The 24,594-nt window shown below is 47.6% G+C and overlaps 1 protein-coding gene across 2 annotated transcripts in view; it reads left to right on the top strand.

Moving 5' to 3' along the window:
• LOC142571805 (monocarboxylate transporter 13-like) overlaps nucleotides 1-24,122 on the top strand; it is a 57,936-nt gene extending 33,814 nt beyond the window's left edge. The window contains exon 10 of one of the 2 annotated variants that reach the window (XR_012825951.1): nucleotides 23,700-24,121. Coding sequence is in view for 1 of the 2 variants with exons in the window: in XM_075680430.1 (XP_075536545.1) it covers nucleotides 23,700-23,740 (41 nt within the window). In the remaining variant the exon portion in view is untranslated. Of the gene's footprint in view, nucleotides 1-23,699 lie in introns of both variants that reach the window. The other variant, XM_075680430.1, reaches the window with a different exon arrangement.
• The last annotated feature ends 472 nt before the right edge of the window (nucleotides 24,123-24,594 follow it).

The following is a 24,594-nucleotide window of genomic DNA, read 5'->3' as shown; positions in this document are numbered from 1 at the left end:
CCGAAGTCATCTGTAAGTACATCCGCGCCCCACCCAGAAGTATCAAACAATAATAAAACATCGAGGGTACACTGCACGGTGTTCAAGTCACAAGCTGATTAAATCATATGCGCTGCCACGCGGAGATTCTGCCGGGCGAGAAGTACCGAGCGAGCAGAGAGAGAGAAAGGCAAAGGAAAGACAGGGAGGTTAACCAGAGATTATCTCCGGTTGGCTACCCTGTACTGGGGGAGGGGAAAGGGGATGCAATAGGTGAGAAAGAAAGAAGGATAAAAAAAGGAAAAAAAAAACCTAAGCACACACACGCACGTACACACGAACTATTTCTGTGGGCACAATCACGCAGCCCGCAAAGGCGTTCCTAGTCTTACACAGTGTCACCATACAGTCCTACGTCACACAGTGTATAGTGACAATTTGTCAGAAAGTGCCGTGTCTTTCAAGTTTCGCAGCAGCGCCTTCATAGCGGATCGCACTAATGTTCGCGTAGGCCAGGTTCCAAGCATCTTGTTTTCGGTCATTGGGCACTTGTCCAGTTTGTCTAAGGTGGCTGAGAGGACTGCTCTTTGTGGAATAAAACGAGAGCACTGACAAACAAGATGAAGCAGCATTTCTTACGGTATAATAAGGTGGGCGAGCAAAACTGAAACTTTTCATGGCGGGCGAAACACTGCCAAGAATCGCTGTGTGAAGACGAGCAAAAAACTAAAATTAAAGTTACATCTGGCGACTTCCAACAGCTTTACTCCCACAGAGAGAATACATTTCGGCAGGGAACGCACAAAACAAATATGACTATGCTTAGTGTGGCACGATAAAACGCAGTTGTAAGTCAGCAAAACGTGGTGCATTCCACTCCTCGCTGTATTTGTTTTTAAAGAGTTATTTATTTTTTTACTCATCGCGAGCAAGCAACTGGCGTGAATTTTATGTTACGTCTGTTAAACACACTGGAACAATAACCAGTCTGCACAGACCTTACTTGCTTGTCCAAACTTTTCAAAGTTTTCTACGTGATAAAGTAAGGAGGGATGCGCAAGTGAAACAGGGGGTCAAATATGCTGAATGCGAAGTTCATAACTCCATAACCAAAAAAAAGAAAAAGCGGTAACGAATGAAAAATAGCGTCTGAAAGAAAGTTCTTGCTTTTACCTGGAAACAACTAGTCTGCGGAAATAAAGTTTTCTTTCGAAACTTCAAAATAAGCAAGAGCTGTACTTTCCAGTCACGTACGATCGCGAAACTCGAATGCTCGCTTTTACCTGTGCGCGAGTGCGTAAGCTTCCGCATAGTGAAGTAGGAGCCAAGACGAATTTGCTGCACATAACATTACCACGAATGGGCGGCCACGACTCGCAAGCGCGAATGCGCATGCAAAGCAAACATTCTCGTGTTTACGAACGACCAGTAGTACAGACTAAAGGAGAGATGTTTAATAGCAACGACAAAGCGAATCGCACAGAAGGACGCCATGCAAGCGCCAACGCACCGGGCTGCGTACGCGAAGTGCAAGATTGCAGTCGACGCGCTAAAAGGTGCGAAAAAACTTGTCGACGAATGAAAAAGCAGAAGACGACGAGGGACAGTTTAGGCTCGACGCGACAACAGAACAAGAAGCAGATTTTGTCGCTCCTAATCGAGGTCGCTGTGAAGCCTCCAATGTTTTTAAGGATGTCTTTTTTTTTTTCAACTTCTTTATGGGAAATTACGTCGAAGAAAAGGCAGCAGTGCCGTGTCTGAACAGAAATGAGGAGTTCCCGCGTGCAAGTGTGTTCAGAGCCTTTGTCCCACTAATTGCTTTGCGCTGCTTTGTAGCATTGTTTGTGTCTTCTGTGGCAGTCGAAGTAGCCTTTAAGTCACAGGTTGAGAATCTGTATAAGGCGTTTCATTTCCATTAAACGCCCCCCTTCCCCCCCCCCCCCATTCAGGCATTGTTCATAGAACTAACGTGCTATTTTGTACCCGTGATAATACAAGTGTTTGTCTCTTACCGTAACATTACTGCAGAGTAAAATTTCTTTTTGCGCAGCCCTCTGATTGGACAGCTTGTCGTCATTACTTCATTACGATTTTTCTTTTGAGAGTGATTACTGCAATAGAAGTTGTGGGCGCAGCCTCCGACAAATGTTGTGTTTGTTTAATTGTAACTTCCTACATCCAATTGCTTGCTTGGTTGTTAACGCTAGTCTTTACTTTTCTCATCCCATATTTTGAACTTTCTTTCACTCGACCCTCCTCCTTGAATCAATGATGATGACGAGGATTTATTGGCATCCCCTTTGAAACGCGGTGGTGTCGAATAGTCATCTAGCCTGTTTGGTTTATTCAGATGCGCTATAGATGTTTTTCCTTCTATCATTTTTGCACACATCTCCTTAATCTTTTTTTTTTCTTTCTCAAAACTATTTTATCTGCCTATGCCTATAACGAATGTGGTCCTATCAATCTCTTAATTCCCGGCAATATTTTTTACCCCAATACTCTAAACCTCTCTTACTTTTCTCGACTGCTGATCGGTTGGTGCTTCTGTACATTTTAAGTGGTGTACATCATCTACGGGGTCTCACTAGGTGAATGCCTTCGCATTCCATTAGAATTCGCTGAGTTGTCTGATCACCGTCATCTTGCAGCCAGAAAAAGACAGAGGAACGAAGAGGAAAACGCGAGGAGGTTAACGAAGCACGTGCCCAGTTAGCTACGCTACAGTTGGGGAGGAGGATAAGATAAGAAAATGGAAAGATGAGAGAAATAATAAAGAGACAGTCATTGTGAATAGACTCGCAGAGGAATGTTCGCTAACCGTCACAAGCGTTCGTACAGTTTAACCGCCTTCTAGAAGTGCAATGGATTTTGTGGCCTTGAAAAGGCAAGAGCGACCAGACCAACTTCCACTGATCTTTTCCTACGAGATGGTCTGTCGTCCAAGTGGCTGAGACTAGCTGCAGAGCACATCGTTGAGCTTCGAAAAGAATGCAGTGGTACAGAAGGTGCGCCATTATTTCGTCATGCCCATACAAACTGTACGCCGCCCCACTGTTGGCCATTCCTATTAAAAAAAGAAGAGGCACTCATAACTGTGACAGCCAATCACATGGGACACAATATAGTTGTTTCGCGACGGTAGAGTCCAATTGGTAGGCGAAGACACATGAAAGTGGGAGTTGGTGAAACGCGATAAATTCCGTTGTACAAGTGTGATGTTTGTGAGCACATGATTGAAGTTGCCATGACGTAGAGCAAACTGCACAGGTTGCAGGACTGCCTTCAAATCGCAGAAAATGGCGCAGCGATTAGGTGGCTGCTGGAGCGCATATTTGATTGCACCCTGAAGAGGCACAAGTTATGTTGTTGACGTCGGCATGTGAGAAAACCAACTGCCAGGAGAAGCCATCCGATGAAATAATCACTGCTCTGATAGAACTGTCAAAATTAATAATTAATATTTGGTGTTTTACGTGCCGAAACCACTTTCTGATTATGAGGCACGCCGTAGTGGAGGACTCCGGAAATTTTGACCACCTGGGGTTCTTTAACGTGCACCTAAATCTAAGCACACGGGTGTTTTCGCATTTCGCCCCCATCGAAATGCGGCCGCCGTGGCCGGGATTCGATCCCGCGACCTCGTGCTCAGCAGCCCAACACCATAGCCACTGAGCAACCACGGCGGGTGAACTGTCAAAATTGGTAGAACTGTCGGTGTATATGTATATGCGGTCAAAATAGGACTCGTTTAGCAGAAGCAGACGCAAGTGTTTCTGGAGGCTAGCTGTGCAGGTCTGCCTTCTTAACGATCCCAATAACTGGGAAGCCTATCGTTTTGATGTGTGGGGGGAGGGCGATCAAAATGGGGTCTTTTTGCGTTTAGAGTGTAATGATTTGCAGATATTCCCAAGCCTGTGTCATTCTGGTGAAGGTGATATACCCGGATTTTTCACTTTATATGGTGCGTCTTCCTTTCTGTAGGTAAGGATGTGTGCGTCAGTGGCCGATCGTACTGCGTGGTATGTTCGTGTGTATTTTATTTGTGGTGGTAAACGTTTTCAAGTCCAGAGGATGATGTCAGCGTACGTTGCAAAGGGAAGGTCTGGCATAGATCCGAGGAGTAGGAGGAGGAGGAAATAAATAGAGAAGGCAGGGATGTTAACCAGAAATGCGCCTGGTTGAGAATGGCTGTTAAGCCTGTAGAGAGAAAGGAAAACAATGGTTAGTGGCAGAGTATAGGTCCTTGTGGGACCCCTAACTCGTCGGAAGGACTTCGCGTGTAGTGATGTTCTGGACCCGCTACCTGAACAACCCACAGGTCTGTGAATTACTGATACGCACATTTAGTCGAGCAGTCTATAGAGTCCTGTTGACTGGTGACATCCCAGAGACGGTTTAGAACGCACTAGCTTTGCTATCCCACCCACGCGAGGCGCAACCTTGTTAACCTTCCTTCCGTTCCTTTTTTATTTTTTTTTTTACATTCCTGTATATTTTAGTCGGGTTCGGATTCAGTGACTATCTGCTCAATCAAGTATAAGATAGTGAAGTGGCACACGCCGCAATCCGCGTGAGACTCTCTGGCCCTCCCCTGAGGTGGCCGGATTTATTGAATTGTACCAGACTGCTTGCTCTAGCTCGCTCCAGCCGACGCTCAAGATTAGAAGGGAGGCGTACCAACCACACAGTTTATCCCAACCCGTCCCACTCCGAGACGCGAGACGAAGCGGTCCTATTGAGGCTGGCACAAACACACTCTCTGTCGAGCCCACGCATTCAAACCTTAAAAGCAAAGTGAGGACTGTTCTCCACTTACTAAAGGGAGAAAAAGCGCTACAGAAATTCTAAGAATTGCCTAATAATGCGTAAGAATTATTTCGCTCGACTACTATGCGTTTGATTCCTTAATTAGCTAGCTTCTGCCTGTCTTCCCATCACTACTATTCAACTACTATTACACTATTACAGTCGAACCTCGATATAATGAAATTATACTTGCTAAAAAAAGTTCATTAAATCGCGGATTATCGTTAATGCGAGGTTTGAAAGCTTCAGCACTAAAACAGCACAAATTGCCATAGCATTTCTGGTGGATGGTATTATGTTAGTAAGCGCCTATAAACAAATTGTGACATGGTCTTGGCATGCTGTGCAGATCGTGCAGGGAGCAATGCATAGATGGGGCTGACGGCGTCCAAGATTTGCGCCTGTTGCATCGCGTAGTGTCATAAATCTTGGACGCCATGGCTGACCGCGCTTATATCTGGCGACAACTTTCTGTGATTGTGCAGCGAAGGCTGCGGGGGCGGCGCCTATGCACATGTATTGCTGCGTCAAGTAGTCCGAACCTTTCGCTCGAGGTTTCGGTTTTCGGTTGCGTCAGCGCTTTCCGCAAATGGGTGATTTTGATTACAGCTTTCGTGCATGCACGTGGTAGATATATATTAGCCGTGTTAAGGCACTGCAAAATTTAATCATACGTATATCGCACAATATTTATGGGAAGGTTGCATATATATATATATATATATATATATATATATATATATATATATATATATATATATATGAATAGTTCAAAATTGTATGTTTCGCGAGCAACCAACACCATTAAGAAATCGCCGTTGTAGCTACGTACGACCTCAATTTCAGTCGAACTCTTATGGAAAATACACTATTTCTCTAACTTTTGCAAAATGCCTTCGACTATGCGCTTTTCCGCGCATTTTAAATATACAGTGCGCGACATGCCGCGCTGCGACACGCCATGCGACGTGTTTCATTGCAACGAGCCAGGTGAACTTCTTCATTTATACAAACATTCTTTGCAGAACTATTCCCACAACTGTTACGTCCGCTATCGAAATGCACATGTCCTGCACCTGCCTCGACTACTTGGCAGCTATACGCTGCTAAGCGCAAGCTTGTGGGTCCAACCCCCCCCCCACTGCAGCCAAATTTTCATGTGCGCAAAATTTAAAAGCGCCCGTATATTAAATTTTGGTGCACCTGAAAGAATGCATTTGTTCACGTATTTTTCACGCCCGCTTGGTTAAGCCTAAGAGGAAGCTTTCAAAATTAAAATGAAAAACATAAAGTGGCACATATTATATAGTGGCACACACAGGATAGAGCTCTACGCTGTTCCTGGGGATCATACTGTGGTTTGGGAAAGTAAAACCTCGCAGTCAATTATTTCATATGCCGCGTGATTAGTAAAAGCTAGAGGCAGAAGCCCAAGCACAAAGCGCGATGTTCCGGAGGCTTCTGCACCATGCCCCCATTCACAGCGGCTATTACCTTCAGATCATCTCACTATCACGCGCATCACTCTCGCTGCTCGTATCTGATACAAGTGAAATTTCAAGCCTGTCGAGGCTTGCGCCAGTGATGCTGTCACGCTGCCAGAATTCCTCTTCGATCCTCTGAATTTGAGAACACGCCCTAAACCACTTGTCTGCCGTTACAAAATTGATGCTTTCCTGCAGCAATTTTTCGACAGATGCAAGGGTGAATGCGGTATTGTTAGTCGCTACGTAACATTTCACCTGGCTCCAAATCGGTTCGATTGGATTCAACTCGCAGTGGTATGACGGAAACCTCACGACGTCGTGATAGGCAGCCTTAGCAAACACATCTAAGCGATAGGCCGAAAGCATCTTCTTGTGTTGGTTGACCAGCTCCAGTAACTCCGGCTTTAATTGATTCTGAGAAAACGCGGTGCCTTTCTCAGTTAGCCAAGACTGGAAGTCAACCTTTCGTGTTGATGTTGTGGGTACTTTCTCGAAGTGAACACTGTGGTAGGGTGCATTGTCCATTACTGTAACGCCGCGTAGTTTGATGTTTGGTAGAAGCTGCTCAGAGAACCACTTCTTGACCCGTGACCCATCCATTTCTTTGGGCTACTCACCAGCTCCTTTCGCTGCTCGGAACACGAGGCAAGCGCAATTTACAAAGCCATCCTCGCCAACGGCGTGCAATAGGATCAGCGCCACCTTTGCCGCTGGTTGCACGAAGGCCTGTTCTCAGACCTTCCCGAAAAGCATCCTCGCGTGTAACAACGTTCACGTCCTCCCAGACCTTTTCCTTGGTATGTCCAGCGTTGACCCAAGTTTCGTCAAGGTAGCATATATGCGTGAAAAAAAGCGACAAACAACGAAAAAAAATTGAAGCATGTCGCCAGGCATACGCAGTTGGCAATTACTCAAGATGGGCGATGGACTGCGTGAATTTGCACTGCTCCGCTATTATGAATAAGCAATATTCAGGCACCCCATGTTCGTAAGACGCAATATGCGAAACATATTATTCTGTGCAGCGTACAAACGCTGGTCAGGTGATTGGCGTGAGCTACACAACGGGCATCGAAATGTGGTGATGCACGACGTGTGGTAACAAGAAACGTCGCCACTTGAAACGTTCACCTTAACATCTATTTCGCGAGGATAAACAGCACACTGAACTGTCAAGCAACAACGCTTGCGTTTGTGCAGACAGCGCTTCTGTGAGCAGCCAAAGCCTGGGCGCTACCACTTTTTAAGCTAACGATTACAGCCAAGCGCAGTGCGCGTCTTTTACGTCTCAGAAAAACTCTTTTTACGGAACAATTAAAGGTTCAGGTTTACAGGGTGATAAAAAATCACTTATTCGTCGATACATCCACTATGAAACTTGCAAAAAGGGTCGATTGTCGTACTTACCGCCTTTGGGTGCGGAGTTCCCGGATGGTACGCAGGCGCTGCTGCCGCAACAAGATATCTTTTCTCTCGAGGAGAGCAGAGTTTCTCTTCCGCTTGTGAAAAGAAAACCCAATGACGTTGAGCAGCCTTTGCATTGTACGTATACACACATTTTAGGCATATCAATGTCACTATAACTGGTCACATCTCGAGCAAGTTCTGCGGTTGGTGCACTTATCTTCGTAGAACGGCTAAGGAGAAACTGTCATGCAGTTGCAGTCTCGTTCTTCCGATTCTGGCTGGGAGACGCGGCCGTTTTGGCTTTGGTGACTTCAAGGTGCCACACTGTACGTCGCGCTTAATCCAGTACACGCTGCGTTCGCTAACCCGGGCCAGTCAGTTCGCGAACCTTCCGACATGCGTCTGTGATAGCCAGCTGCGGGTCGCTTTTTGCATATTTGTGCGTAAACGTTGTACACCACTTTCTTAGCCTGCGTGGACAGCTTTTCCTTCAACAAATCGCGCCGCAGATGTACGGCGGCTGGGGTCACGGAACACTGTGGTCGTGCATAGGCAAACGGCGTTGACGTGCTGCAATCCGGGGACGCCATATTCGTTTAAAGGTCATGGAAATGAGATACGGACGCCATAAAACCGCAAAGCATGAATTAGCGTGAAACGAAGTTCCTTCAACAAGGCAACGTTTTTCTTGATTAATAAATTATTATCTTGCATTAACAAATGTTCAACTTACTGCAACTTGTTTATTTAACCTGCATAGCGTAAATATTGTCACGTGATAGTGACGTTAACGAACACAGTAGCAATACTGTGAAAGACAAAACTAGCTTTTATTGGGCGAACCTGTGCCCACAAAGGCAGGCTACACGTAAAGCAAAAAGATAGCGGCGAACACAGTCCGCGATCGTCGAAAATCTGATGAGCGGGTCAAGCGTATCGGGTTTTATACATGAGTCGTCGAATGTCCCAGAGTAATCGCTGGGACCCGCGTGCCTTCCACAAAGTTCTACATTATTCACGTCGCGCACACATGCGATCAGATTACACAAGGCTCGGTCACAGACAGCGGTTGAAAGCGTCGATAACATTCCAGAAGAGAGAGAGAGAGAAGGGAAGAAGGAAAGGCAGGGAGGTTAACCAGACTGAGTCCAGTCTGCTACCCTACACGTAAGGAGGGGAATGGGGAGTGAAAGAGAGAGAGAGAGAACTTAGGTGTAGGATGTCTATAGTCGGGCACTCAAGTCTGTTGCCCTCAGGTAGAGAAAAAGCGCTCGAACTGCTTTCTGGGCTAATGAAATCTGAGGTCAGGCTCCCAAGATCTTCGCTTCCATAAATGGCCTGTCATTCAGTCTATTTAAGGCACACTGGAGAGTCTCACGTTGATTATCGAAGCGAGAACAGTGGCACATGAGGTGACTGAGGGTCTCTTCACACTTTAATTTAGCACACATTGGTGAATCCGCCATTCCAATACGATAGCTGTAGGAGTTGGTGAATGCTACTCCTACCCACAGCCGACACAGCAGTGTTGCGTCACGTCGTGGAAGGTTCGCTGGTAATTTAAGTTTCAGTGATGCGTCGAGGCTGTATAAACGACACTTAGAGTTCTGTGGTGTATGCCAGCAACCTAACGTGATGGTACGAGCGAGACTGCGAAGCTGTCTTGCAGCGTCGACTCTCGATAAAGGTATAAGGAGTGTCGATGAGTCAGCCTGGGCACGTCGGGCAGCGTCATCGGCGACGTGATTGCCAACGGTGCCACAATGTCCCGGCAGCCGCTGAAATATGATATCATGTCCTCGTTCACAAGCGCAATGGCAGGGTTCATTGATTTTTTACACCAGCTGTTCACAATTGCCACGTCGTAAACTTCGCAAGCTCTGGAGGGCTGCTTTCGAGTCAAAAAATAATGCCCTTTTGTTAAGGGGTTCTTCTTCAGTGTATTTGACAGCAGTGCAAAGAGCGGCCAGTTCGGAACCTGTAGGTGTCATTACTAGTAAAGTCTTAAATTTGATGACGACCGATTGAGATGGTAGAACAACGGCGCCCGTAGAATTTTCCGAGACGGAACCATCCGTGTAAACATGGATTCGGTTAGCGTATGAACAATGCAAAAGTTGCAATGTGATCTGCTTGAGAGCAGCGGTGGTCAGGCTAGCTTTCTTCACTATTCCTGGAAGAGCAAGGTACACAAGAGGCTTTTTAAAGCACCACATAAGGGATGGCGTTCTTGTTGCGGGTGAATGCCTCAAAGACAAAGAGGGCCGGTTAGCCGCACTTGATCTGGAGAACGCTGCCTTGGGTCTTTTCTCAGGCAAGCGAGCGAGATGGTGGTCAGGGACTCTGGATATATGGCGAACATGCGCGCGGAGTGCATCGATAGCTTTATAGGTCATTATTGGGTGGTCTCTATCGGTGGTAATTGTTGCCACGGTTGAAGCATTTCGAGGCAGCCCCAGACATGTTCGAAGGGCTTGGCCTTGAATGCTCTGTAGGGCATGGATGTTAGTTTTGTTAGCATTGGACAGCACTGGTGTGCTGTATCGCAAGTATCCTAGGAAGAGCGTCCTGTATAGTTGAAGCATACATGGCACGGATGTGCCCCACGCTTTACCGGCAAGAAACCTTAGTATATGGGAGATAGAAGTAAGCCTCTTCTTCAAGTATGAGATGTGGGGGCTCCATGAAAGGTCTCTGTCTATAATAACACCTAGGAATCGGTGAGTTTTTTCGTAGGAAATTGGTTGGTGGTAACTAGAAATGGGGTATCAGGTCATGGGCTTGTGGGTAAATGCAACTAAGGCGCACTTCTTGGTCGAAATGCTGAGGCCTTGAGCACGCAGGTACGATGATGTTAGGGTCACTGCTTTTTGGAGCCGTGCACGCACCTGGAGACGTGTAACCGCGAGGCCCATATGCATATGTCGTCAGCATATATGGAAAGGTTTACTGTATGCGGTAGAACGTAGGCAAGTCCAAGGATTGCAAGGTTGAACAAATTGGGGCTAAGAACCCCACCGTGAGGGACGCCGCGGCAAGTGTAATGGTCAGCGGTTCGGCCATCTGCACTCTGCACAAAGAGAGAATCTTTTGAATACATAGCTCCGAATCCACCGAGACATGCGTCCACCAATTCCATTATTTTCCAGGGCATCAAGGATGGCTTCATGCGTTACATTATCATAGGCGCTTTTCACGTCGAGGAATAGTGCAACCAATATACGCTTGTGGTGTTTTTCTTGTTGTACAGACGTGAGAAGGTCGATGACGTTGTCAGTAGAGGAACGGCCTCTTCTAAAACCAGCCATGGCCTCGGGGTATACGTTGTGGCGCTCAAGATACCACTCTAGGCAGGTGAGAATCATTCTTTCCATGACCTTCCCCACACAGCTGGACAGCGCAAAGGGTCGGTAGGACGCTAGGTCAAGTGGCGACTTTCCAGGCTTCAGGAGTGGTATCAAGCGGCTGGACTTCCACTGCTCAGGAACGAAGCCATCATTCCATGACTGGTTATAACATTCCAGAAGTCTGCTTCGGCCATCTTCACCTAGGTGGCATAAAGCAGCGTAGGTGATGCCGTCTGGTCATGGCGACGATGAGCGCCTGCATGTGGCCGGAGCAGCGTCCGATTCCTCAAGTGAGAAGGACACATCCAATTCTGGGAAGCGTGTCGCAGGAACCTTACCCAGAATTTCGCGATTGATAGTGACCACACTGCCCGCAATCTTCACACAGAAATCTTCGGCTGTATCGACCTGTGAGCGGCCTTGATGGAGGGCTAGGGCTTTGAATGGGTGTCGTTGCTGTAGAGACGAGCCAAGGCCGCCCACCGTCCTTCATATGATAGACAGTGGCATGCAGGGGTCAAGTGATTCGCAGAACGTCTTCCACCGATGTTCCTACAGCCTGTCCATACGACGTTGGATTTTCTCCTGTATACATCGAGCGACTCTAAAGTCATGAATTTACTTCTTGCGCCTGTATCGCCTCTCGGCCCTTCTGCGAATCGTTCGAGGTCGCTCAAGTTTCATGTTAAAATCCGTACGTTTTTAGCGGATGTAAATGTGTACTTAGACGATTCCAGTACACTTGTAATGAGGTTCTCAATGGTGCCGGTAAATCCTTCTTTGCATGCCTCTTCCACCTTTGTCTTATATGTGGACCACCTTATATATACTTGTCGGGAAGTAGAAAAAGAGAAGCTTCCAAATCCTGTGATACTTAAGTAGGTGGGAATATGGTCACTGCCATGATTCTCAATGTCAGAGAACCATAGAACATTTTGACCAAGTTGCCGTGACACCAAGGTCAAATCTAAGCAACTGCTATAGTTCGAACCACGCAAGTACGTCCGACTGCCATCGTTCATAATGCTGAGTTCATGCTCGGAAGCAAATTCCACAAGTTTCCCGCCCCTGGAATCTATTCTGGAGCTTCCCCAAGCCAAGTGATGAGCATTAAAGTATCCCGTGATAATCCAGCGTCCAGAAGTCGCCCTCAGGATGTCTCGCAGTTGGTCGGCGTCGAATCGACTACATGGGGAGATGTTGGCGCCGATAAGGGCGAAGGTCCCTTTATTCTTTGTAATGCGGAGACACACGTATTGGTTTCCATCATGAGGCTGCACCGAGTGGGGAATGTAAGTCAGTTCTGTACGGATGTAAACAATTACTTTGCTGGATTGCCCGCACGTCGACACCATAAAGGCTTCGTATCCAGAGAGTCTTAGCGCTTTTGACACATTTGGTTCACATATTACCACTACAGGTAATCGGTTCGTAAAAACGTATTGGCGGAACCATGAAATCCGTGATTTAAGTCCTCTGGCATTCCACTGGAAAATCGTCGCTCTACGCACTTCGTCACGGAGTGAAGGCAGTGGAAGAGCCATTGTGCTTACGCAAGATTTGCAAGCACTGGGCTCAGGGCATCCAACACTTGCACTGCGCTTCGAGCTGTTGGCGTATTCGAGTTGCCCACAAGCGTGCGAATCGCATTTATCAAAGACTTGAGCATTGTTACAATTCGGCGGTCATGCTCTGTCAGCTCATCTGGGTGAGGGGTGGAGCATTGTGGTGCCTCTCCTTGTTGGGGTTTTTCAACAGGGCTTATCTTGGCAGTGTTGGCCATTCTTCATCCACGGCATTCTTTTCAGCTGCTGCGTTATCTATACGCGGTTTGGACACATTCTGCACTGGGGTTGGAGCAGATTCAACAGCAAGATGCTTTGCGGCACGCGTATTCTTTGTGCGGAGAGCAGAATTCCTTGATGAGCGTCTGCGACGAGAACAACGTCGCCTGACGTCAGCAGCTGCTTCACGATGAGTCGACCGGTCCCTCACCATTTTCTTCAAGATGCAGAGTTCTCGTTTAACTCTAGGACATTCTTTGATGAGGCATCGTGGGGCTCTTGACAGTTCGGACACTTATAAGTTTTTGCCTGGCAGTTGCCTGCAGAGTGTTGTGCTGCACAGCGGGAACATATAGCAGACTTTCCACAGACGGCTCTCACGTGACCGAATTTCTGGCAGTTCCTGCACTGAAGCGGCTTGGGAACAAAGGGCCAGGCAGCATGTCGGAAATAACCTACTTTCACATGCGATGAAAGGCAGTCACCTTTAAAGACAATTTTCACGCATCTGGAAGTTCCGAGACAGGCCACTTGCAGTATGTGGGTCCCATGATTGGCAGGCTTTGTCAAAAGTGGTAAAGCCTCGCCTGAGATGGCCGCATCAATGTCATATATGACGCCTGTAGTAGCCTCTTTTCCCATCGGGATGATGGTATGGACGTTCATGCCACCGAGAACAATGACAGCTCGCAGAGGATCTAACGCCGACGCATGGGCGACGTCTACCGCGACAACATTCTTCAGAGGGTTGACTCGTACGTCCTCAATGCCATTTCGCAACAGTCTCTCGAGTTCAACCGATGCAACTTGCCTGTTGAGGAACGTTATGTTGTCGGAGGGTAGCACAGGTAAGAAAAGGATTGTGTACTTCGGCGAACTCTGCGGAGTCCTCATAGTAGATGTGTCCACAGAGGCCCTAAGCATCCGCCGCTTTGCTTTCTGACTCAGGACAGTCACGTAGTCGTCGTCGGAGCTGTCTTCGCTCTCGGTCGAGTCTATCAGGGAAGCCTCGCTGTCGCTCGAGAGGCTGTTCCACTTCCTTGAGGCTGCCGACGCGGGCGCCGCTACTTCAGGTGGGAGTGCGGGTGGCTCCACTTCCATTCCCGTCGAGCAGGGAACAGTGTTCTTCGGAAGAAAGCGAGAATTACTACAAAATACTGGTGACGGAGAACAAATACTCAACAATAGGATCACTTCGTCGTCTTCCGCGCCAACATTCCAGAAACTTCTGTTACATGCAGGCGCGTCCTGCGCTGTGCGCAAACATTTGTTAGGTGGTGAGAAGTGGCCGCCCGATAAAGATAAAGAAGTGCAGGTGTCAATATTATTTCGGTAGTGAACTACATGCAGGGGGGCATAGCAAAACAGGTGCGACTCGGCACGGTAGCGTTAGCTTCACTGCCACAGAAACGTGTTGCCAAATGTGGTGCCCGCATCCAGCGCCCGCAAATGACAAAAAGTGAGTGAGTTAGAACTTTATTTAGGTCCTGAGGGGAAATCAATCCGGCGGCTCCACCCAGGTCGGGGCCGGTAGACAGAGTCCTTCGGCGACGGATCGGGCCCTCTGGACAGCCTTGAGCTGAGCGAAGAGCTCTGTGCTTCTGAGCGCTGAGTCCCAGGAAGACTGGTCGGGAAAGTCCGTGCTCGCGTTGGCAGGGGACAGCCAGAGCATGTGTTCGAAGTTTTATTCGTGGCAGCAGTGTGGGCATTCAGTAGGAAGGTCAGGATTGGTCCTGCTTAGTGTTGTTGGTGTGATGTATGTCCTAGTCTGCAACTGTCTGTAAGTGGCGGCCTTTGCTTTTTTGAGCTTTGGGTGAGGAGGAGGAAAAATTCTTCGTGATAACCTATGATTTGAACTGATTTCGTGGTATGATACGAGCGGGTCTTTATTGTCTAGGTCCCTCCAGTCTAGGTTGAAACGAGAGGGCGGACCGCATACGCGGAATGTGAGCTCTCGCGCCAGTTGGTGTGCCCGCTCGTTCGGATTACAGTCAGGAGGTCCGGAAATGTTGCCCATGTGGGCCGGGAACCATGTGATGTGTGGGGACGTGAGGTTGTCACCTCCCGTTTCTTGGAAGAAGATCGCGTTGATAACCGTAGCTGCTTTCCTAGAGACGAGGGCCGACGAGATGTTTCTAATAGCTGTTCTTGAGTCCGAGTAAATGACTGACGCTCCTTTGCAACTTCGAAGGGCCACCGCGATGACCATTTCTTCTGCTTCGTGAGTGAAGTTGGTAACTACCGTGACTGCGTTGACGAGAGAGCCATGGGCGTCCACCACAGAGACCGCGTAGGCGCCTCGATTCCAATACCTGGCCGCGTCAACGAAGAGGACTTGCGTTTCGTTACGTTTGATGTTGTCAAGGATTGCCTTCGCTCTCGCTTTTCTCCGCCCTTCGTTGTGGGTGGGGTGTATGTTTCGTGGGATGGGATCAACGGTTATTGGTCTCTTGGCGTTTGTGCATAGTTGCGACTTCTCTGGTGGCATGAAGAGGGGCTGTATGCCTGCTTCTAGTAAGATTTCGATGCCCGCCCTTGTGAGTGAGAGCCAACTAATCTGGGAGTTTCGCTGTGCCTCAAAAAGTTCGGTTGCCGTGTTGTGTAGCCCCAATTGGAGGAGTCGTTCCGTGCTAGTGTTTCTAGGGAGGCTTAGGACCTTTTTCAATCCCGTTCTGATTAGTGTATCAATTTTATTCAGCTCCGTCTTCTACCAGTTGAGGAAGGGGGCGGTGTAGATTACGTGGCTGATGAGGAAGGCGTGAAATGCATTCATGAGGTTGTCCTCTTTCAGTCCGTCCCTTTTGCTGGCGACCCGTGATATGACCCTGGTGAAGTTGAGGGTGCTCTTTGTGATGCGTTTTAGTGCCTCCGCGTTGTCATTGCTGTAAGCCCCAATGACCATGCACAGGACCTTGATTGTGTTACACCTGGGGATGTTTCCTCCGTCCCAGGTGTGTAGGTGAACGGGGACGGAGCTGAGGGGCTGTCTCAGCCTGGGCCTTGTTTGCACAGAAGGAGCTCCAATTTGCTGGTGGAGAGCTTCAGTACCGTGTTTGCAAGAAAAGCTTCGGTGGTGTCCAGCGCTTGCTGTAGGTTCTGCTCCAGAGTGCCTCGCGGGTTGCTCGTGGACCAAATGGTGATGTCGTCGGCGTAAATCGCGTGCCCTACCCCCGGGACTTTCGAGAGTTTGTTTGCGAGATCACGCATTGCGATGTTGAAAAGAAGCGGCGAAAGCACTGATCCTTGCGGGGTACCGATGTTACCTAGCATTTGCTTTCTGCTTCTGATTTGTCCGACGTTTATGGTGGCCGTTCGGTTATCCAAAAACAATCTTATGAAATTGGGGAAATTTGCTCCGAGATCTAAAGTGGAGATTTCGTTGAGGATGTGCTCGTGCCTGACCGTGTCGAAGGCCTTGGTTAGGTCGAGCGCCAGGATGCCTTTTACATCCCTGGATTTGTTGTCTATGACGGCATTCCTGATGAGTATCATGGCGTCTTGTGTGGATAGTGATTTTCTGAAGCCTATGAGATTGTGGCGGAATAGGCCGTTTTTTTCAATGTGCTCTCCAATTCTGTTGTGGATGGCATGTTCTGCGACCTTCCCGAGGCACGACGTAAGGGAGATGGGTCTCAGATTCTCTGGATGAAGCGGTTTCCGGGTTTGGGGATGAGGACTACATTGGCAGTTCGCCATTCATCCTGCACCCGACCTTCAGCCCATAACTCCTTAATTTTGCTCGTAATCATTTGTATGGCTTTGTCGTCTAGATTTCTGAGTAGTTTGTTAGTAAGTCTGGGCCGGGGGCCGAGCTTTCCGTTTAATTCATGAAGGGCGTGCACAATCTCCGAAACTTCGAAAGGACGATCCAGCGATAGTTGAGGTGTCCCTTTATAGTCGCGTGTCGGGTCGTCCCACGGGACGGATTTGCGCTCTACTGGTAGGTTGATGTCTGCCAGGGCGTCAGCAAAGTCCCGCGGACTCGTGCCTTCTTTCGTGTGAAGATGAACGAACCTTTCGATCGTTAGTCGGGTATAACTCTTGGTCGGTTTGTTGTTGTCGGCGAATAGGTTCTTAAGAAGGCTCCACTTGCTGACCCTTCTCATTTTACCGTCAGCCTCAAGACACACTTCGTCCCATTGCTGCGCATTCAACTTTCTGGAGTGTTCTTCGATTTCTTTGTTGATTTTCGTTAATTTAGACCTCAGCCTTCTGTTTAGCTTCTGCAGTTTCCATCTTTCTCTTACGCATTATTGGCCTCCAGGAGGTGTGCGAGTCTGGAGTCCATGGCTGGCACCTCCGGATCCACGCTTATTTCTTTAGTGGCATTGGCCACCGCAATTTTCAGATTTTCCAGGAGCTCTTCGAAGGTTTCTTCTTGTTGGTCCGCATTACCCCTCATTCTTCTGAAGAGGCCCCAGTCGACGTAGGTGTAATTCTTGGGAGAAGTGCGTGTGATGCGGACGTTGATTTCTGGGATGTAATGATCACTGCCAAGGTCCTCTTGCAGGTTGTCCCACGACCCGTCAGCGTTTCTGAGGAACGTCAGGTCCGGGGTGGTGTCCCTCTGAAGCGAGTTGCCTCTGCGCGACGGAAACCTTGAGTCCGTGATGAGTTGCATGCCTAGGGTGTCCGCACACTCGGCAAGGTTAATTCCTTTCCTGTCATTGGTGGCGTAGCCCCAGACGGTGTTGTGCGCATTGAAGTCCCCGGCAACGATCAGTGGCCTGTCCTTGGCTTGCGACGCGACCGATGTGAGAAGTTTGTTAAAGTTTCTGAGTCTGTCATTCGGGGAACTGTAGACGTTTAATATGTAAAGGTTGGTCTTTAGGGCCCGACTGGGGATGATTTCTGTGAGCATGGATTCCAGGCCTTTTTTGTACGTCGGGGTGCCCCTTTTCACAAAGCTGACATCTTTGCGGATGAGAGCGGCAACGCCCCTGGATTCGTCTTAAAACTTTTTGTGTGCAAACAAACAGGGACGAAGAATAGGGGCAACACCAGGACGAGCGCTTTCTAGCAACTGAGTTGTTAGATAGCGCTCGTCCTGGTGGTGTGAAAGCGCTCGTCCTGGTCAAGCCAAATCCAAATTTTCATTTGCAAGCAGCAGCAAGTGACCATCTTCGGGAGCCAGAGGACAACACACATCACTGCATAGGCAACGTAACTATAGGGTGTGCGCACACGATGCCGACGTACGACCAAATCTTATCACGGAAATTGCGGCGCGCGGTGGCAAAACTCTATTAGTGGTTTCGTGTGCGCTTTTATTTTAGCGCTTGAGTACTTCGATTTTTCCTTTGTCTACAGAACGTTCGGAGATTCCTTGCTTTAAGAGAGAGTGCCTTTGCTTCCAAAAAAGCGGAGAAAAGAGCCCTAGACAGATGACAAGCCGGGCGTAAAGTCAAAATTCCCGTCCCGCTCACGGTGATAGACTGTCAGCGTGTATGGTATCGGCGAGTTTTCTAATTACGACCTTTCATGTCACTTGCGCCCTTTTTTCAGGGCTTTGCGCTTGGTTTTTATTTTATTGAACATGAGAATGTTTCTCTAAAGGCAGAATGAAACATATTCCGTGTTGCGCAACTGATGGTTGCGTTTCCAGCTTTCCGAAGTCAATGACTGGGAGCCGATGTTAGAAGCTCAACTCTGCGCGAAGATCTCATAGAAGGATCAATTGGACTTATTCGTACGGTTTAGTTAGAGTATTTCTTCTTCAAGATAAGTGTGTTGCGGCAGTTCTGCTGAAAAAATTCTTTCTACCCCGCCTCACTCAAACTTGTCAGAGGGATAGTAGCCCCCGATGCCGAGGCATGTGTCAGGCATGTGTTGTTGTTGTTATTATTACATAAAAACACAAACGCGACGCAAAGAGAAAAAGCAAAACAAGCTAACAATTGTCTCCTGAAAGGAATAACAAACGTAGCTGCTTGAAAAGGATTGAGTATAACTTCGGAAGAAAAGCGAGACAGATAGAGAAGAGAGGAAAGCATGATGCATCACATCACGCGCAGACTACGTAGGAACACTACAGAAAACAGTCGAGTTTCATGGCTAAAGAGAATTCCGCAGCAAGTTTTTAGAACTCGTGGGAACTTGAAGATGGGCCTTGAGGAAATAAAAGGTCGCTAAGTGATAGTCGTCACAAATCACGCGGCTGAAATTCGTTAAGCAGCTCAGAGAAGAGACTGCGTTTTTTTTCTCTCTGATATACCAGAAAATGTCTCAAAAGCTTTAACCATTAAGTGCAAGTGCGAAATCTCGTTCGGGACCCTCGGTTGGTGGGGTTTCTTTGTGATCGATCTCCTCGGTTTCGTCGACTCGGTCCATCGTCGTATAAGCCACGTTTACGTGGATGCGACAGTGGCGCATCGAATCGCAATTCTAGCGTGTTGCGTTCATGTAAAAGGCGGTAATGCGATAAAGAAAGACGAATCGCATTAATGCGCGTAGCGTGTCGCACCGTGAGGGGAAAGGTGATGTGACTGTCGGCGGTGGTCGTGAGGGCTCAACGATGAAACGCGCTCACCGGGAGTAGGTCTCGGCTTGTCTTGGACGAAGTATTGTGCGCCACGAGAACACCCTTTCCCACAGCATATCCACGTGTTATTCATATTGCGCAAATAAGTGCGAAACGCTACATTCGCATTCCTGTACACGTGGAAATGCACGAATTCGAAGAACTTGGGCAACGACGAGAGGGACGATGCCGGTTCTTCTCGCTGTCTCGGCGGCTTTTACACATTTCTAGTATCCACATGACAGTTGAAGGACGTGTAAGGGAAGCGGTAGGCGTGGTTCGTGGGGTGGTTATCGGCTGGCATGTTCCATCACCAATGTATTGAGAAAAAAATCGTCTAGTTTTTACTAGTGCCTGGCTCATTTGCTCGCGCTCTCATACGATTCAATGCACGCTACAGAAGCTAATAAAAAAAGGAACGGATGAAACTAAAGCGCCGCGGTGTCCGTATTTTTCTACTCTTCGTTTCTTTTCTTTCATCAAGTTGCCGACGTGGAGTAAGGCAGGACCGTGCCTGTGACTGCCGGAAAAAAACTATCCGCGCCATTTTTCAACTCAGTTCAGTCGAGCTAACTCCGAACCGGTTTTAGAAAGCAGCGGCCGTCGATGGGAATAGCTCGGATCGGGCTCCCCGCAGGTCCGCGAGGCCCGGTTTACGGAGTTTATTATAGCGGGCAATAAGCAGCCTATTTCCCGGCAGCTCGCGTGCCTCGCGTAAGGCCATAAATAAAGCACAGAGACGTATAGTATAAACGAAGAGTAACGAGCCGATGGCACTCGGGGGCCGCACTATTCGCTCGCCCGCTTATATGGGGCGAGAGCCGCCGCCAGCGTGACCGGAGGAGCGCGGGCTTGATCGAAGAAAGAATAAGAGCGGCCCGCGTCTCACCTCCTCGGCTCGCGCGGGGCTCTATTGAACCTGACGTTCGAGCCGCGTACAAAAGAACGACAACTCGCGCGCGCCCGCCACCGTGGATGGCCGAGGAAAGCGTATATATCCGTCCGCGCGGCGACCAAGGACGATACTGCGCTTCAGGATGGCCGTGCAGTTGCGTAAAGGGCCTCCGGGCACGCTTGTTGCTGCCGAGTTACGACCCGGGCCGCGTTGGGAGAGAGACGAACGAGGAAAGACGACGACCGCCAAGCACCGCGCACGCAACCTCGATTGGACGCCGTGAGCGGCGGCCTATACAGGAACGCTGCTTATCTATGTAGCGACGGCGTACGGCAGACGCGGGCCTCTCCTCCTGGGACGGGGCGATACCGGCGACGTCGCGTGCGGACACAAAGGGTCCGAGCGAATGCCACGCATGACGCGAGCACAAAGAAACAGTGGGAGGGTTGAAAAATGTCAGATAAACAAAGAAAGTAATGGAAGACGTAGGCAGCTCACGAGACTATTGTGAACATGTTATCAAAGTTGCGAGGTAATGCTTATCCAAATAAGCATAAATAAAGATTGTTATTTCTTTCTTTTTCTTTTTGTCCCGCAGTTAGCTAGATGAGAAGGAGTACTTGCCCCAGAATAGCCGCATTGCGAAATAAATCAAGGAAGTGGCCTCCTACGCCGTAACGTGGAATGTGATCCTCAGAACGAAGGTCTCCGAGCGAGCTTTATGACGACCTAGCCCAGCTGGAAGGATTCGTGGCAGTTATCGTTGGCCAACGTGGGAGAAGCGAGCGGAAGTGAGAGTGATGAAAAAGAAATTCGCGATGACGGGTCACGCCGGCGAAAGCCTCCAGGTTGATGCTGAGCGTTCATGTCATAAAACGGTTAGTGTAGACCGCGGAGCAAGGCGGAGCAAGGCTCTGTGTAGAAGTGTAAAGGACGTGTGTAACTTTTCAGCGAAGAAGGAAACGGGAGAAAGATGTTCCAGGCCCATGAAAACTTAAAAAAAAAACAGAAGACACGCGCTTCCTTAAATTGGGCGATGCGTTGTTCTGACGTTGGACAAAGTAGACGTTGAAACGTTTAAGAAGATTGAAATAGGCCCTATATCAGCTCCGAGCTTCAGTGATAGCAAACAATAAAAATAAAAATGTCTGACGCTCAATTACACCAGTCGACAGTTCGTTGCGATCTCGGCATCCATCTCTGAGTAGGCATGTCCTCTTTGGTTTTTGATGATTGAGTGGATTAAGGAGTCTCCCGCCGTTCAACTATTATTAAGACTAGGGTTACTCGAATAGCAAAATTTCTGAAACAAACCGAATAAGAATATTCGAGAAAGAAACGACCGTTGAATATTGAAGTTAATGTCGAATATACTTTCATCTATAAATCAACATGACATGGGGGGTTTACGCGGAGTCCGTTTGGTTAAAGAAAAAAAAAAGATAATCAGGCTTTCTCACAATGGAAAATGCACGTAATACCGCTCACAATTGCACGTTCCGACTGCTAAGGAACTCGTAATTGATAAAGAACTACTTTGGATTATCTGGAGCACCATGGTAATTAAGCCATTAAATTAAGAAAACAAGGGAACAAGAATTGGCGCATTTATAAAATGAAGGAAGAGGAGCAGCCAGAGCCGTATAACAAGCTCTAACATGTTGAATACAGTTAACAAAGAGAGAGAAAAGAAAGGTTGTTACCACGCAGTTAGCGGTTGCGCACGTGGTTGGCGCAGAAAGAGAGAAGTGTGATACTACATCACCACACATTGTTTTATCGAGATGCAAACATGGTGAGGCTGGCCAAATAATAAATTTGATTAAAGTTGTATATAGGATGCCCGAAAGCGAGCTATTCTTATTGAAAAAAAATATGACTGGAAATTATTTCGCAGAAGTTATCTGGCTCGTGCGTTTGCTCGGAAACTGGTGTTCCTACGTAACAATGTCCTATAGCAGAATCATTCTGAACGATCCTCAAATCAGCCGATCCCTGGAGACTCCAGAAAAGTGTTGTTATCCCTTATTAAAAACTCGACCTTTCCCTCTAATCACAAAGTAGCCGACGTGACATAGCACTCCTGTCCTTGCTCCATAGATATGTTCACCAAATGAAGCCATGAAACTTGCCACTGGAACGCGCGTGTTGCCACATCATGATGACTTTATAATGATTTAAACCTCACTCGCATTTATGGCAACACTAACGCATTTAACTTCTCGGCTCTACCACGAATAATTCGGTTATGGAATTCGCTTCCTAACAGCACTGTCGCGAAAATGAGCAATGATAAATTCAGACAACTACTGAACCCGCGGTTTTCATCATAACAAATGCATTCATCTGTACATATGCTATGTCTCTCTCTCTTCTTCTTTTTTTCAATTTCTTGTTTCAATTTTGTTTGTTTTATGTTCTCGCGCTATGCGCGGTATTTTGCGCGTGTGATACACCGCTTATTACGTTACCGTGAACTGTACGTTTCATTCCTTTCCTGACAACTCTTTGTCTTGCTTTAGCGTTTTTATTGGTAACACTGTTTTGCAAGCCCGTTATCATCGTAAACATTTTTAGCTCTCACGTATCGGTTTTCTGTTGTCATTTGTTCAACGACGCCCCCCTTACTCAATACTCTCCTTGGGGCCGGTAAGGTACTCTGAAATAAATAAAGAAATAAATTGGAAACGAACGAATATTCAACAACTTCGAATAGGTAATTCTATAAATGAGTTCGAATCGAATACCAGGGACTAGCATGCCGGTGGCATCGTACTTCGTCTCTCGATTATCGCTTCCTCGATGTCAGTCCTCGTTATCTTCGCTTTGACATCGCCAGCCTCGAAACTTAGCTGGTGGAAAGGAAGCACCTCCATGACTAGCTTTGTGAACAAACTCATTTTTCTTTTCGATACTTTGCTGCACATTATACAAGAAACGCTGCTGATGCGTGCGCGCGCACACACACACACGCGCGCGCGTATGCACGTACGGACGAGCAGATAGATAGATAGATAGATAGATAGATAGATAGATAGATAGATAGATAGATAGATAGATAGATAGATAGATAGATAGATAGATAGATAGATAGATAGATAGATAGATAGATAGATAGATAGATAGATAGATAGATAGATAGATAGATAGATAGATAGATAGATAGATAGATAGATAGATAGATAGATAGATAGATAGATAGATAGATAGATAGATAGATAGATAGATAGATAGATAGATAGATAGATAGATAGATAGATAGATAGATAGATAGATAGATAGATAGATAGATAGATAGATAGATAGATAGATAGATAGATAGATAGATAGATAGATAGATAGATAGATAGATAAAGCAGCGTGGCTAAACTTCCGAGGACACCTAAGCACTTCCGAGTTTTAATTCGAAAGCATTATTATCCAATTGAACGCCGCTTTTCAAAACTGGACAATCGGCCGCTTTCTGTGCAGGTGCTGCTGGAACACCGCCCCCGTCGCCCGTCGGCCCATAAAGCGGTGAAGGCACTTTTGTGCTTCTTAAGGACGACGGGCTTGTGCAACCATGTGACTATTAATTAAATTTCTGTAAGGCCACACACGTCAGCGAACTCACTGCAATTTCCTTCTTTCCTTCCCTCCTCTCTCTCCCTGTTATCTTTGTTGTCCCCCTTTCCCATTCCCCCGGTGTAGGGTAGCCAACCGGACGTGATTCTGGTTAACCTCCCTGCCTTCTTCTTATCTCTCTCCCTCCTCCTGAACGCTGCTAAGCGGTCCTTCGAGTTAACGCTTCGCGGACAAGCAAGCGCGTTGAGGCGCTTGGGCGGCAGCTATTGTTTTTCCTGTCCACGAAAGAAATGGCAATAAAGAAAAAAAAGAAAGCCGGCTTAGCCCAGTGGGTAAGACACTCGGCTTCTGAGCGTGGGGTCACAGGTGCAAAACTCACTACCACCAACATTTCTTTTTTGAAATTTATTCTGGTTTTATTTATTTATTTATTTATTTATTTATTTATTTATTAATTATTATTTTTTTTATTTCTAACGATTACATCGAACGCCATCCGCGGTGGTGGCGTAGTTGCTATGGCGTTGCGCTACTAAGCTCGTGTGCGCGGGATCAAATCCTGGTCATGGTGGCTGCACTTCGATGGGGCTGAATTATGCAATATTAAAGAACCACCGGTTGGTCAAAATTAATTCGAAGTCCCTCCTCCCTACGGCGTGCTTTGGTACGCCGTAGTGGCTTTGGCACGTAATACCCCGGAATTTAATTTTAACGTAGCGTTGACGGTGCGCTCACATCGTTCTTTCAGCAGCCAAATTCACCCGGCGTCTCTGGAGACACTCGCCCTCCGCGTGCGAGCCGC

This window comes from Dermacentor variabilis, chromosome 2, assembly GCF_050947875.1.
Source record: "Dermacentor variabilis isolate Ectoservices chromosome 2, ASM5094787v1, whole genome shotgun sequence".
Taxonomy (NCBI): Eukaryota; Metazoa; Arthropoda; class Arachnida; order Ixodida; family Ixodidae; genus Dermacentor; species Dermacentor variabilis.
The sequence above is the reverse complement of the archived record's forward strand: the minus strand, read 5'-3'. Positions and strand labels throughout refer to the sequence as shown.